This window comes from Babylonia areolata, chromosome 28 (assembly GCF_041734735.1).
Source record: "Babylonia areolata isolate BAREFJ2019XMU chromosome 28, ASM4173473v1, whole genome shotgun sequence".
Lineage (NCBI taxonomy): Eukaryota > Metazoa > Mollusca > Gastropoda > Neogastropoda > Buccinidae > Babylonia > Babylonia areolata.
This window is the reverse complement of record NC_134903.1, coordinates 24,625,100-24,640,344: the sequence shown is the minus strand read 5'-3', so window position 1 is coordinate 24,640,344 and position 15,245 is coordinate 24,625,100. Positions and strand designations below refer to the sequence as shown.

General features: G+C 43.6%; 1 protein-coding gene across 1 annotated transcript in view; it reads right to left on the bottom strand.

The window, feature by feature from the left end:
* Positions 1 to 15,245, bottom strand: part of LOC143301918 (protein Spindly-like) — a 32,844-nt gene that overhangs the window by 6,757 nt on the left and 10,842 nt on the right. Inside the window, exons 5-10 of the mRNA XM_076616362.1 lie at positions 14,295 to 14,444; positions 13,227 to 13,325; positions 11,989 to 12,099; positions 5,798 to 5,935; positions 1,691 to 1,758; positions 761 to 945 (exon numbers count right to left, since the gene is read on the bottom strand). Of these exons, the coding sequence (XP_076472477.1) occupies positions 761 to 945; positions 1,691 to 1,758; positions 5,798 to 5,935; positions 11,989 to 12,099; positions 13,227 to 13,325; positions 14,295 to 14,444 (751 nt within the window). The remainder of the gene's footprint in view (positions 1 to 760; positions 946 to 1,690; positions 1,759 to 5,797; positions 5,936 to 11,988; positions 12,100 to 13,226; positions 13,326 to 14,294; positions 14,445 to 15,245) is intronic.

Genomic DNA, 15,245 nt, shown 5'->3' with positions numbered 1-15,245 from the left:
ATTAAGTTGAGTTGTGCAATCAACAACCACTTACCTGAAGATAGTCATCAGCCCCATCCATATGTGACATGCAGCTTATGTTTAAATGTGTGTGTGTGTGTGTGTGTGTGTGTGTGTGTGTGCGCGCACAAGTTCTCATATTGATATGCACATGTATATGTCCTAAATTCTACTGCATCTGTGTTTGTATATGATTTTTTTTATTTATGTTTGTACCCTTTATTACTACCCCAAACATTGTCCCAAATTATGTGACCTTTCATGCCCTGCTCTCATGGTGACCTCAGTTTCAACCTGCCTCCATTTTGGGGTGAGTCATGTCAAGATTTTGGGTGTTGGCAGGTTTATAGGGGACTGTCATTGGAGGGACGTGGTGGTGGTCTATTTCTGGGGGAGACTGACAGTCTGACTCCGCAACTAAGCAACCATTGTCGTCAGTAGGGGGCTTAGCAGGTGGTGTCCTCAATGTTAAATCAGAACAGGCACCACTGAATACCACCGAAGTGAACTAGCAGCAGTGCAGGGTTTCCTCTGGTGTGTGGCCTCCTGGTGACCTAAATCGATGGTTCCCTGAGGACTGCCGGCACTGGTACTGCGACGAACAAACCCAGGTGTGGCCGTGTATGGGGGACTTGGAATGGGCAGTGCTGGAGCAATGCCACTCATATGATACAGATCATGGGGCAGCAGCAGCAAAAAAAAAAAAAAAAAAAAAAAAAAGGTAGAAGAAGAAAAAAAGCTGTATCCTATCCAGACTCACCGGGCTCATACTTTGCGAGCAGCTCCTCGTTGTAAGCAGTGACTTTGAGCAGCTGAACCTTGAGACGGTCCCTGTCTACCTCCAGCTGTCTGTTTTGATGTGACAGCTCCACAATCTGCTGGCTGACGTCCATGTACTGCATGATCTTGGCCTCAAGCTCTCCCTGGGCCTTCAGCGTCTTGTTTCTGGGGAACGGTCAATGAATCAGTCAATCAAATCACCTTATGTCCTCAGAAAATACACCCCTGTAACTTTAATGTCTTGTGCCTGGGGGATGTCAGTGAATCAGTCAAATCACCTCAATGTCCTCAGAAAATACACCCCTGTAACTTTAATGTCTTGTGCCTGGGGGATGTCAGTGAATCAGTCAAATCACCTCAATGTCCTCAGAAAATACACCCCTGTAACTTTAATGTCTTGTGCCTGGGGGATGTCAGTGAATCAGTCAAATCACCTCAATGTCCTCAGAAAATACAAAGAAAATTGGCTTGTAGGTAACGAGGTAAAGTTTTACATACCAGTACATACAACTGTGCTCAGTAACCCTGCTTTGTGGGAAGTTCTAACATTTCAGTTAACTTTTCTCTCTGAAGGAAAAGCAGTTCTGAATGACTGTCTCTGTGGGAGAGGCCTGTGTCTAGATACTGTGTTTTGTCTCTGTAGGAAAGGCAGTTATGAATTACTTTTTGGGAGAGTCTGTCAGTAACTTTGTTTCATCTTTGGAGGAAAGGTAGTTGTGAATGACTGTGGGAAATACAGTTCTGAATGACTGTGGAAAATACAGAGTGGGAAATACAGTTCTGAATGACTGTGGGAAATACAGAGTGGGAAATACAGTTCTGAATGACTGTCTCTGTGGGAAAGGCAGTGTCCAGTGTCTGCTTTACTCTGCTATGGAGTGTTAGCTGTGGATTGTGTGTTGACACTGACCTCTCGATTGCCAGAGTGGCCAGGAAGAACTGATCGCCAGTCCCTGCCAGACCTGTTACCTGTTCATCCTGCACACACATCACACACCTTCAACACACACCTTTACTTGTCACACCTTCACCACACACATCACCCACCTTCACCACACACATCACACACCTTTACTTGTCACACCTTCACCACACACATCACACACCTTCACCACACACATCACACACCTTTACTTGTCACACCTTCACCACACACATCACACACCTTTACTTGTCACACCTTTACCACACACATCACACACCTTCACCACACACATCACACACCTTCAACACACACCTTTACTTGTCACACCTTCACCACACACATCACACACCTTCACCACACACATTTACTTGTCACACCTTCACCACACACATCACACACCTTCACCACACACATCACACACCTTTACTTGTCACACCTTCACCACACACATCACACACCTTCACCACACACATTTACTTGTCACACCTTCACCACACACATCACACACCTTCACCACACGCATCACACACCTTTACTTGTCACACCTTCACCACACACCTTCACCACACACATCACACACCTTTACTTGTCACACCTTTACCACACACATCACACACCTTCACCACACACATCACACACCTTTACTGGTCACACCTTCACCACACACCTTCACCACACACATCACACACCTTTACTTGTCACACCTTTACCACACACATCACACACCTTCACCACACACATCACACACCTTTACTTGTCACACCTTCACCACACACATCACACACCTTTACTTGTCACACCTTCACCACACACATCACACACCTTCACCACATGCATCACACACCTTTACTTGTCACACCTTCACCACACACATCACACACCTTTCATTGTCACACCTTCACCACACACATCACACACCTTCACCACAAACATCACACACCTTTACTGGTCACACCTTCACCACACACCTTCACCACAAACATCACACACCTTTACTGGTCACACCTTTACTACACACATCACACACCTTTACTTGTCACACCTTCACCACACACATCACACACCTTCACCACACACATCACACACCTTTACTTGTCACACCTTCACCACACACACCACACACATTTACTTGTCACACCTTCACCACACACATCACCCACCTTTACTTGTCACACCTTCACCACACACATCACACACCTTCACCACACACATTTACTTGTCACACCTTCACCACACACCTTCACCACACACATCACACACCTTTACTTGTCACACCTTCACCACACACATCACACACCTTCACCACACACATCACACACCTTTACTTGTCACACCTTCACCACACACATCACACACCTTCACCACACACATCACACACCTTTACTTGTCACACCTTCACCACACACATCACACACCTTTACTTGTCACACCTTCACCACACACATCACACACCTTTACTTGTCACACCTTCACCACAAACATCACACACCTTTACTGGTCACACCTTTACTACACACATCACACACCTTTACTTGTCACACCTTCACCACAAACATCACACACCTTTACTGGTCACACCTTTACTACACACATCACACACCTTTACTTGTCACACCTTCACCACACACATCACACACCTTCACCACACACATCACACACCTTTACTTGTCACACCTTCACCACACACATCACACACCTTCACCACACACATCACACACCTTTACTTGTCACACCTTCACCACACACACCACACACATTTACTTGTCACACCTTCACCACACACATCACCCACCTTTACTTGTCACACCTTCACCACACACATCACACACCTTCACCACACACATTTACTTGTCACACCTTCACCACACACATCACACACCTTTACTTGTCACACCTTCACCACACACATCACACACCTTCACCACACACATCACACACATTTACTTGTCACACCTTCACCACACACATCACACACCTTCACCACACACATCACACACCTTTACTTGTCACACCTTCACCACACACATCACACACCTTTACTTGTCACACCTTCACCACACACATCACACACCTTTACTTGTCACACCTTCACCACAAACATCACACACCTTTACTGGTCACACCTTTACTACACACATCACACACCTTTACTTGTCACACCTTCACCACAAACATCACACACCTTTACTGGTCACACCTTTACTACACACATCACACACCTTTACTTGTCACACCTTCACCACACACATCACACACCTTCACCACACACATCACACACCTTTACTTGTCACACCTTCACCACACACATCACACACCTTCACCACACACATCACACACCTTTACTTGTCACACCTTCACCACACACATCACACACCTTTACTTGTCACACCTTCACCACACACCTTCACCACACACCTTCACCACACACATCACACACCTTTACTTGTCACACCTTCACCACACACATCACACACCTTTACTTGTCACACCTTCACCACACACCTTCACCACACACATCACACACCTTCACCACACACCTTCACCACACACATCACACACCTTCACCACAAACATCACACACCTTTACTTGTCACACCTTCACCACAAACATCACACACCTTCACCACACACATCACACACCTTTACTTGTCACACCTTCACCACAAACATCACACACCTTTACTGGTCACACCTTCACCACAAACATCACACACCTTTACTGGTCACACCTTCACCACAAACATCACACACCTTCACCACACACATCACACACCTTTACTTGTCACACCTTCACCACAAACATCACACACCTTTACTTGTCACACCTTCACCACAAACATCACACACCTTCACCACACACATCACACACCTTTACTTGTCACACCTTCACCACAAACATCACACACCTTTACTGGTCACACCTTCACCACAAACATCACACACCTTTACTGGTCACACCTTCACCACAAACATCACACACCTTTACTTGTCACACCTTCACCACAAACATCACACACCTTCACCACACACATCACACACCTTTACTTGTCACACCTTCACCACAAACATCACACACCTTTACTTGTCACACCTTCACCACAAACATCACACACCTTTACTGGTCACACCTTCACCACAAACATCACACACCTTTACTTGTCACACCTTCACCACAAACATCACACACCTTTACTTGTCACACCTTCACCACAAACATCACACACCTTTACTGGTCACACCTTCACCACACACATCACACACCTTCACCACAAACATCACACACCTTTACTGGTCACACCTTCACCACATACATCACACACCTTTACTGGTCACACCTTCACCACACACATCACACACCTTTACTTGTCACACCTTCACCACAAACATCACACACCTTTACTTGTCACACCTTCACCACACACATCACACACCTTTACTTGTCACACCTTCACCACAAACATCACACACCTTTTCTGGTCACACCTTCACCACAAACATCACACACCTTTACTTGTCACACCTTCACCACACACATCACACACCTTTGTCACACCTTCACCACAAACATCACACACCTTTACTGGTCACACCTTTACTACACACATCACTAACAAAGAGCACAGAATTTTTTGAAAATTTATATCCGTTTTTTTGTGAAAAAACCCTGGCAAATAGATTTCACTCAAAATATTTTTTTCTTGGCAGCGAAAGGGTTATATCAGAGCAGGCACTGCTGAACAACACTGAAGTGACCGCAGTGCAGTGTTTCCTTTGGTGCGTAGCTAACATCAATGGCTTCATGTGGACTGCCAACGCAGAGACTGTGACAAACCAACCCAGGCGTGGCCGTGTATGGGGGACTGGGAGTGAGTGGCGTGGGAGTGATGTCACTGAAATGATGCAGAGGATGGGGCGGCATGAGAAAAATTAAATCAAAGAAAAGAAAAAAAGGAAATGACAGTGAGAAACAGTGACCAAAGGAAGTGAGAGAGACAGAGGAAGAGAGAGAGAGAGAGAGAGAGAGAGAGAGAGAGAGAGAGAAAGAGAGACAGAGAAAAGGAGAGAGAGAGAGAATGAAAGAGAAAGAGGCACCTTTGAGGTTTCCAGCTTCCGGATTTTTCCAATCAAGGTTCGGATCTCGGAGTGGGCCACACTGAGCTGATCCCTTAACCGCTGAACTGTGGGGTCTTCCTTCTGGTTCATCACCTGAAGCTCCATTGCCATCGTCATCTGAAGGCACAACAACACCCAAACATCTGCTAGAACGCTCATCAATTTTTCCATTTTCTTGTCACAAATAGAGCTGTTTCAGAAAGTTAGGCATGCTTGATTCACCAGAATCAGAATAACTTTTTTAACGCATACTGGATATACCAGGATCAGAGTAACTTTTTTAGCGCACACTTGATATACCAGAATAACTTTAATAATGCATACTTTTTATACCAGAATCAGAATGACTTTATAAACGTATACTTAACTCTCTCCATACGAACGGCGAAAGAGACGACGTTAACAGCGTTTCATCCCAATTACCATCATCAAAATATTGCAAGCGGAACACTTATACTGAAGAGGTGAATGTTGACACAGAATACCACAGTTCTGACGACGGAAGCTAAAGGTTGGGTCATTCAGACACCCACTGGACATCCGAGGGGTCTGTGTAGAGGAGAAGAGAGGACTGGCTGTACTGAGTGAGTTAATATACCAGAATCAGAATAACTTCATTAGCGCATACTTTATATACCAAAATCAGAATAACTTTTGATGGGCACAATAGCCGAATGGTTAAAGCGTTGTGCTTTCAATCTGAGGATCCCGGGTTCGAATCACGGTGATGGCGCCTGGTGGATAAAGGGTGGAGATTTTTCTGATCTCCCAGGTCAACATATATGCAGACCTGTTTGTGCCTGAATCCCCTTCATGTGTATATGCAAGCAGAAGATCAAATACACATGTTAAAGATCCTGTAATCCATATCAGCATTCGGTGGGTTATGGAAACAAGAACATACCCAGCATGCTTATCCCCGAAAGTGGAGTATGGCTGCCTATGTGGCAGGGCAAAAACGGTCATACACGAAAAAGCCCACTTGTATACATACAAGTGAACGCGGGAGTTGCAGCCCACAAACGCAGAAGAACTTTTATCAAAGCATACTTTATATACCAGGATCAGAATAACCTTATCATCTCAGCGAATGCAATAAAGTGTGTTGTATACACTCCTGACATGGGCACAAATGACACTCACCTTGTACTTGCTGTTTCTCAAAGTTGTAACATTCCTTAAAGTGACCCACCTTGTACTTGCTGTTTCTTAATGTTGTAGTGACGAACATTGTACTTGTTTCTCAATGTTGTAGTGATGAACATTGTACTTACTGTTTCTCAATGTTGTAGTGATAAACACTGTACTTATGTTTCTCAATGTTGTAGTGACGAACATTGTACTTGTTGTTTCTCAATGTTGTAGTGATGAACATTGTACTTACTGTTTCTCAATGTTGTAGTGATGAACACTGTACTTACTGTTTCTCAATGTTGTAGTGACCCACATTGTACTTGCTGTTTCTCAATGTTGTAGTGACCCACATTGTACTTGCTGTTTCTCAATGTTGTAGTGACAAACATTGTACTTACTGTTTCTCAATGTTGTAGTGATGAACATTGTACTTACTGTTTCTCAATGTTGTAGTGACGAACATTGTACTTACTGTTTCTCAATGTTGTAGTGATGAACATTGTACTTACTGTTTCTCAATGTTGTAGTGATGAACACTGTACTTACTGTTTCTCAATGTTGTAGTGACAAACATTGTACTTACTGTTTCTCAATGTTGTAGTGATGAACATTGTACTTACTGTTTCTCAATGTTGTAGTGACGAACATTGTACTTACTGTTTCTCAATGTTGTAGTGATGAACATTGTACTTACTGTTTCTCAATGTTGTAGTGACGAACATTGTACTTACTGTTTCTCAATGTTGTAGTGATGAACATTGTACTTACTGTTTCTCAATGTTGTAGTGATGAACATTGTACTTGCTGTTTCTCAATATTGTAGTGACAAACATTGTACTTGTTTCTCAATGTTGTAGTGACCCACATTGTACTTGTTTCTCAATGTTGTAGTGATGAACATTGTACTGTTTCTCAATGTTGTAGTGACCCACATTGTACTTGTTGTTTCTCAATGTTGTAGTGATGAACATTGTACTTGTTGTTTCTCAATGTTGTAGTGATGAACATTGTACTTGTTGTTTCTCAATGTTGTAGTGATGAACATTGTACTTACTGTTTCTCAATGTTGTAGTGATGAACATTGTACTTGTTGTTTCTCAATGTTGTCGTGACCCACATTGTACTTGTTGTTTCTCAATGTTGTAGTGACCCACATTGTACTTACTGTTTCTCAATGTTGTAGTGATGAACATTGTACTTGTTGTTTCTCAATGTTGTAGTGACCCACACTGTACTTGCTGTTTCTCAATGTTGTAGTGACCCACACTGTACTTACTGTTTCTCAATGTTGTAGTGACCCACATTGTACTTGTTGTTTCTCAATGTTGTAGTGACCCACATTGTACTTGTTGTTTCTCAATGTTGTAGTGACCCACATTGTACTTGTTGTTTCTCAATGTTGTAGTGACCCACATTGTACTTACTGTTTCTCAATGTTGTAGTGACCCACATTGTACTACTTGTTTCTCAATGTTGTAGTGACCCACATTGTACTTGTTGTTTCTCAATGTTGTAGTGACCCACATTGTACTTGTTGTTTCTCAATGTTGTAGTGACCCACATTGTACTTACTGTTTCTCAATGTTGAGTGACCCACATTGTACTTGTTGTTTCTCATTGTTGGAGTGTTCCTTAACCACTTCACTGCTAGTATGTTTTGCTGTAGCCTATGCTGAGAAATTTTTTTCAGAAGAACAAGAAAAACATGCCAATGATCTTGATTTGTTTATATTTCAAAAAGTACTGAAGATAAGTGCATAAATAAAAGTATATATCAAATGAAAGGAAAATGAACCAAGATTTTGTTTTTAACACTCACAAGTTCAAGTAATGAGTCAGTCTGACACAAAAATTCCATAAAATGCAATGAAAAAACATCAGGACTGTCATTCCACTATGTAGGTGCTGCAACATCAACCAGGTTGTGACCAAGTCTTTCTTGTGACTGTTGGTATCAACCACACACACAGTCAAAGGCTGTGCAACAGTGTCCAGGTCCACAAGACTCCAACACAGTCCACACAAAGAATGAAAAGGGTGTACTCACCCAGCATCTATTGCCAGTAAAAATGCTGTGTGGTACTTGCGGAAACGGTCTTCAAGACACAGTGCTGGTTTGCTGGGGCAGTCTGGGCAGTTGAACCTCACATCCTTTCTTTGCCTTTTCTTCTAGCAGACTCTGCACCTTCTTTGTGGCCAGGACTTCTATGGGGTACGTGGGATCAATGAAGTGTCGTCCACACAAACAGCGTGGTCATCTTCAGCAATGTCTGGGTCTTGGTCACCAAAAATCATGGCACTAATTACATCCTTCTGGAAGTCCAGGAGTGTACTGCTGTTGCCTGCTTTTTTGTAGAGGATGTGTGCATTCAGCATGGCAATTTGTAGAAAACTCACACACAGTTATTTGTACCACTTCAGGGTTTTCCTTGTGGCATCGTAGGGCTGCAGCTGTTGGTCATGATGGTCCATGGCACCCATGTTCTTGTTGTAATCCAGAATTGCTGGAGGCTTGTTTACTGCCCTTTGGTCTTGCTGCTGCTGGTCTTCAGCTGCAGGTTTGTGGCAAGTTGTTAACTCCAGATGGTCCAGGATGAACATCCTGATTATCACCATGCTGCATACCTGAAACACACTGCATGAAAGAAAAAGTTTGTTGGTTTTTTTGGTTATTTTTACATATATAAATTTATGAAATTGTACCATTTTATTTCTGATTATTTTCAGAAGCTGAAATACGTACCCACACCTACCCACCCCCCACCACACACACTGAAAATGGTTCATGGTATGCCACACCCCGTTCATTCTCTTTCTCATACAAAACAAAATGACAACACACACACACACCACACTCTTTTCTACAAGTGTTGCATTTAGAAAGTAATTTAGGCATACAATTCTGTATATCATTCTCCGATTTCAGTTTTGTAAACATCATCTCCCCCTCCCCACACCACACACACAAAAACAACACACACTCGGGAATGAATACTATACACAGAAAGGGTAACCGAAACCACCCCGACATCAACAATGAGCCAGCCAGCGAACCACACCTCCTCGCGCAGTGTCACTCACACACAGTACACAGTGACTGTCTCTCTCACACACACACACACTGATCAGTGACTGATGAAGCTACTTTACAACGTCTAACACATTCAAAACACACACAATGCAGTCATATTCATTGTTACAACAAAGAGAAACATACTAAACTGACAAACCTCGTGAACACCCACTTGCATCTTGAATCAGCTGAGCTGCTTCATCAGTTTCGTTGTGTAACCCCTCTCCATGTCAAAATCGTGGTCATCGGCATCATCTTCACGTAGTTCTATCTCATTCTTTCCAAAATCTTCATCTCTACTATTTGCATCTTGAACGATTTCTTCCAATACTTGTTCAAGTGTTGGAGTTTGTGTGCAGCCATGGCTTTGCACACACAACTTGAGCTTTGTACAAACTTTCAAAACTTTCACCATAAATATGACAATGAGTTGAATACTTTCAGGAGAGAAAGAGCTTTCAAGGGAGCTAATTTAATAGCTAGCAGACTGTGTTTTCTGCAATGCAAAAGCATAAACAAAGAACGTTGAATCATGACGTGCATAGAACGTCAACACAGCATTGGTGAGGGACAATTCATGACATACGCCGTACATCAACAACTCAGTCAAGAGATTAAAGTGACCCACCTTGTACTGCTGTTTCTCAATGTTGTAGCGTTCCTTAAAGTGACCCACCTTGTACTGCTGTTTCTCAATGTTGTAGTGTTCCTTAAAGTGACCCACCTTGTACTGCTGTTTCTCAATGTTGTAGCGTTCCTTAAAGTGACCCACCTTGTACTGCTGTTTCTCAATGTTGTAGCGTTCCTTAAAGTGACCCACCTTGTACTGCTGTTTCTCAATGTTGTAGCGTTCCTTAAAGTGACCCACCTTGTACTGCTGTTTCTCAATGTTGTAGCGTTCCTTAAAGTGACCCACCTTGTACTGCTGTTTCTCAATGTTGTAGCGTTCCTTAAAGTGACCCACCTTGTACTGCTGTTTCTCAATGTTGTAGCGTTCCTTAAAGTGACCCACCTTGTACTGCTGTTTCTCAATGTTGTAGTGTTCCTTAAAGTGACCCACCTTGTACTGGCTGTTCTGTTGTTTCTCAATGTTGCAGCGTTCCTTAAATTGACCCACCTTGTACTGGCTGTTCTGCTGTTTCTCAATGTTGTAGCATTCCTTAAAGTGACCCACCTTGTACTGCTGTTTCTCAATGTTGTAGCATTCCTTAAAGTGACCCATCTTGTACTGGCTGTTCTGTTGTTTCTCAATGTTGTAGCGTTCCTTAACTCATTCAGTACGGCCAGTCCTCTCTTCTCCTCTACATAGACCCCTCAGATGTCCAGTGGGTGTCTCAATGACCCAACCTTTAGCTTCCGTCGTCAGAATTGTGGTATTCTTTGTCAACATTCACCTCTTCAGTATAAGAGCCTTCCGCTTGCAATATTTTAATGGTGGTAATTGGGGTGAAACGCTGTTAACGTCGTCTCTTTTGCCGTTCGTATGGAGAGAGTTAAAGTGACCCATCTTGTACTGGCTGTTCTGTTGTTTCTCAATGTTGTAGCGTTCCTTAAAGTGACCCATCTTGTACTGGCTGTTCTGTTGTTTCTCAATGTTGTAGCGTTCCTTAAAGTGACCCATCTTGTACTGGCTGTTCTGTTGTTTCTCAATGTTGTAGCGTTCCTTAAAGTGACCCATATTGTACTGGCTGTTCTGTTGTTTCTCAATGTTGTAGCGTTCCTTAAAGTGACCCATATTGTACCGGCTGTTCTGTTGTTCCTCAATGTTGTAGCATTCCTTAAAGTGACCCATCTTGTACCTGCTGTTCTGTTGTTCCTCAATGTTGTAGCATTCCTTAAAGTGACCCATCTTGTACTGGCTGTTCTGTTATTTCTCAATGTTGTAGCATTCCTTAAAGTGACCCATCTTGTACTGGCTGTTCTGTTGTTTCTCAATGTTGTAGCATTCCTTAAAGTGACCCACCTTGTACCTGCTGTTCTGTTGTTTCTCAATGTTGTAGCGTTCCTTCAGTTGGTCGTTCTGGATCTTCAGGGAAGCCATCTTCTTCTCCAGAACCAGTCGTCGGTCCTCCACCTGTCAACAGACACAGAAATATAAAAATAAAATATGAATGTTTTCATACATATAGCAGCTTTCCATGGAAAACACGCTCTATCATGTTGTACATTGCATACAGTGACACATAAAACATGCATTCAAACACTAAAGTGTTAAAGTTGACTAAAAAAATCAAACTGAGTGTCTAGTCATTCGGACGAGACGATAAACCGAGATCCCCTGAGCAGCACTCATGCACTCAAAAAAAGAACCCATGGCAACGAGACTGTTGCCCTCTGACAAAATTCTGTAGAAGAAATTCGTCTGACAGGTACACAGATATGTACACATGCCCTCAAGGCCTGACTAAGGGCGATGGGTTATGCTGCTGGTCGGCCATCTGCCTAGCAGATTTGGTGTTGCGTATATGGACTTGTCTGAACGCAGTGACGCCTCCTTGAGAAACTGAAGCTGAAATTCACCAGTCTCACACACTGCCTTCTGACAGCCAGCCATCTTTTCAGTTAAGCATGCGTTTTTACAAACTTCAATTCTTATGCTGCTTGTCACACACTTATGCACACACTGTTCGGGTAACAGTTTCACATCCACCATTAGGTTTGTCCGCCCGTGAAAGAAAGGTACCCCCATTTTTTGTGTGTGTGTGTATCACAAGTGAGTCTTGAAGGCCTTGCCTCTCTTGTTTTTTCTGCATAAACGTCTGGAATGGTAATTGAATTTTACGTTTTTCAAATAACAAATATGGCAGTTGTTGTTTTTAGCTTTTAGGAAGATAAATGTGTGTGTGTGTGTGTGTGTGTGTGTGTGTTTGTATGTAAGTGTGTGTGTATGTATCATTGTATGTGTGTGAGTGTGTGTGTGAGTGTGTGTGTGAGCGTGTCTAAGTGTGTGTGTGTGTGTGAGTGTGTCTGTAAGTGTGTGTGTGTGTGTGTGAGTGTGTGATGTACCTTTTTTGTGCAGCGAATGACATGTGGGTGGTGAATCGTTTTATCTCATTTTTATCATTATATCTTTGAAATGTTACATATCTGTTTTTACTGAAAAGTGGTGAGCCTGCTCTTGAAAACAGGGAACTAGGCTACATAAGCCTCCACATTATTATTATTTTCAAGAGTATGCCTATACGTATGCTGAGCACCCACCTCAGAGAAGATGGAGTTGCCTTTAGAGTTGTGAGCCTGCTGGTCCACTCGGGAAGCCTCCAGCTGGGCTCGTAGCTCCAGAGTCTCTCTCCGGGACTCCTGACACAACACACACTGTGTGATTCCTGACACACCAGGTGGTTGTCCAGGGTGTGTGTGTGTGTGTGTGTGTGTGTGTGTGTGTGAGAGTTATCCAGGTGTGTGTGTGTGTGTGTGTCAGGTGTGTGTGTCAGTCACCCAGGTGTGTGTGTCGGTCACCCAGGTGTGTGTGTGTGTCGGTCACCCAGGTGTGTGTGTCAGTCACCCAGGTGTGTGTGTCGGTCACCCAGGTGTGTGTGTCAGTCACCCAGGTGTGTGTGTGTGTCGGTCACCCAGGTGTGTGTGTCAGTCACCCAGGTGTGTGTGTCAGTCACCCAGGTGTGTGTGTCAGGTGTGTGTCTGTCACCCAGGTGTGTGTGTCAGTCACCCAGGTGTGTGTGTCAGGTGTGTGTGTCAGTCACCCAGGTGTGTGTGTCAGTCACCCTGGTGTGTGTGTGTGTGTGTCGGTCACCCAGGTGTGTGTGTCAGTCACCCAGGTGTGTGTGTCAGTCACCCTGGTGTGTGTGTGTGTGTCGGTCACCCAGGTGTGTGTGTCAGTCACCCTGGTGTGTGTGTGTGTGTCAGTCACCCTGGTATGTGTGTGTGTCAGTCACCCTGGTGTGTGTGTGTGTCAGTCACCCAGGTGTGTGTGTGTGTCAGTCACCCAGGTGTGTGTGTCAGTCACCCTGGTGTGTGTGTGTGTCGGTCACCCAGGTGTGTGTGTCAGTCACCCAGGTGTGTGTGTGTGTCAGTCACCCAGGTGTGTGTGTCAGTCACCCAGGTGTGTGTGTCAGTCACCCAGGTGTGTGTGTCAGTCACCCAGGTGTGTGTCAGGTGTGTGTGTCAGTCACCCAGGTGTGTGTTTCAGGTGTGTGTGTTGGTCACCCAGGTGTGTGTGTCGGTCACCCTGGTGTGTGTGTGTGTGTGTGTGTGTGTGTGAGTCACCCTGGTGTGTGTGTGTGTGTGTGTGTGTGTGAGGTGTGTACTCACCTCCAGGTGTCTGGAGTAGGCCGACACCTGGCACTGCAGGTCCTCCACCTCTAGCTGAGCCGCCTCGAGTCGCCCTGAAATGGTGTCCCTGTCTCTCTTTACCTCCTGCAGCTGTCCACTCACCTCAATCGTCTTCGCCTGCGCCTCAGTCTGTACACCGCAAAGTCAGAACCACGACGGAAATAATACAATTGTAATAAATATACAATGAATATAATAATCAATAAAAATATCAACTGATAATAATAGCAATAATAATAAAAGAAGATGAAGAGGATGAAGAAGAAGAAGAGGAGGAGGAGGAAGAGGAACAGAAGAAGAAGAAGAAGACGACGACGACTAAGTATTAATAAAGCAAAATAAATAAAGGGATTTTTCTTGATTATATCTGTAATCAAGTTGCCCAGCTGCTAAAACAGAAATCCATACACTTCAGAAATACTCTCACCCATACGAAATACCTCATGATCTCGAATAACTTGTGGTGTAAAACACGCAAAACAATGCCTAAGAATCACATTCATTCTCTATGAATGCATGACAAAGGCACAAAATATAAACCTAACATTCAGAAATGCCAGCCCCTGTCAAGTGTTTGTAGCAACAATGAAGAAATTTGGTAGGAACATTTTGAATTTGGTACAAACACTCAGACTCCAAGCCACATTAGCAAATGTACATTTTATCTACAACAGAATAGAATAGAACAGAACAGAATAGAATAGGTCTTTATTACCAAGTGTACCGGGGTCACAAGGAATATGAGGGGGATAGTACATAACAAGATACGAACATAAATCGAAAATCATACACAAACACAGATACAGTAAGATACATACAAGTGCATATCAATATAAAAACTTGTGCATACTCACACATGCACACACACACGTTTGAACAGAAGCTGCATATTACATGTGGATGGGGCTGATGACTAGATCTTTCAGTAGA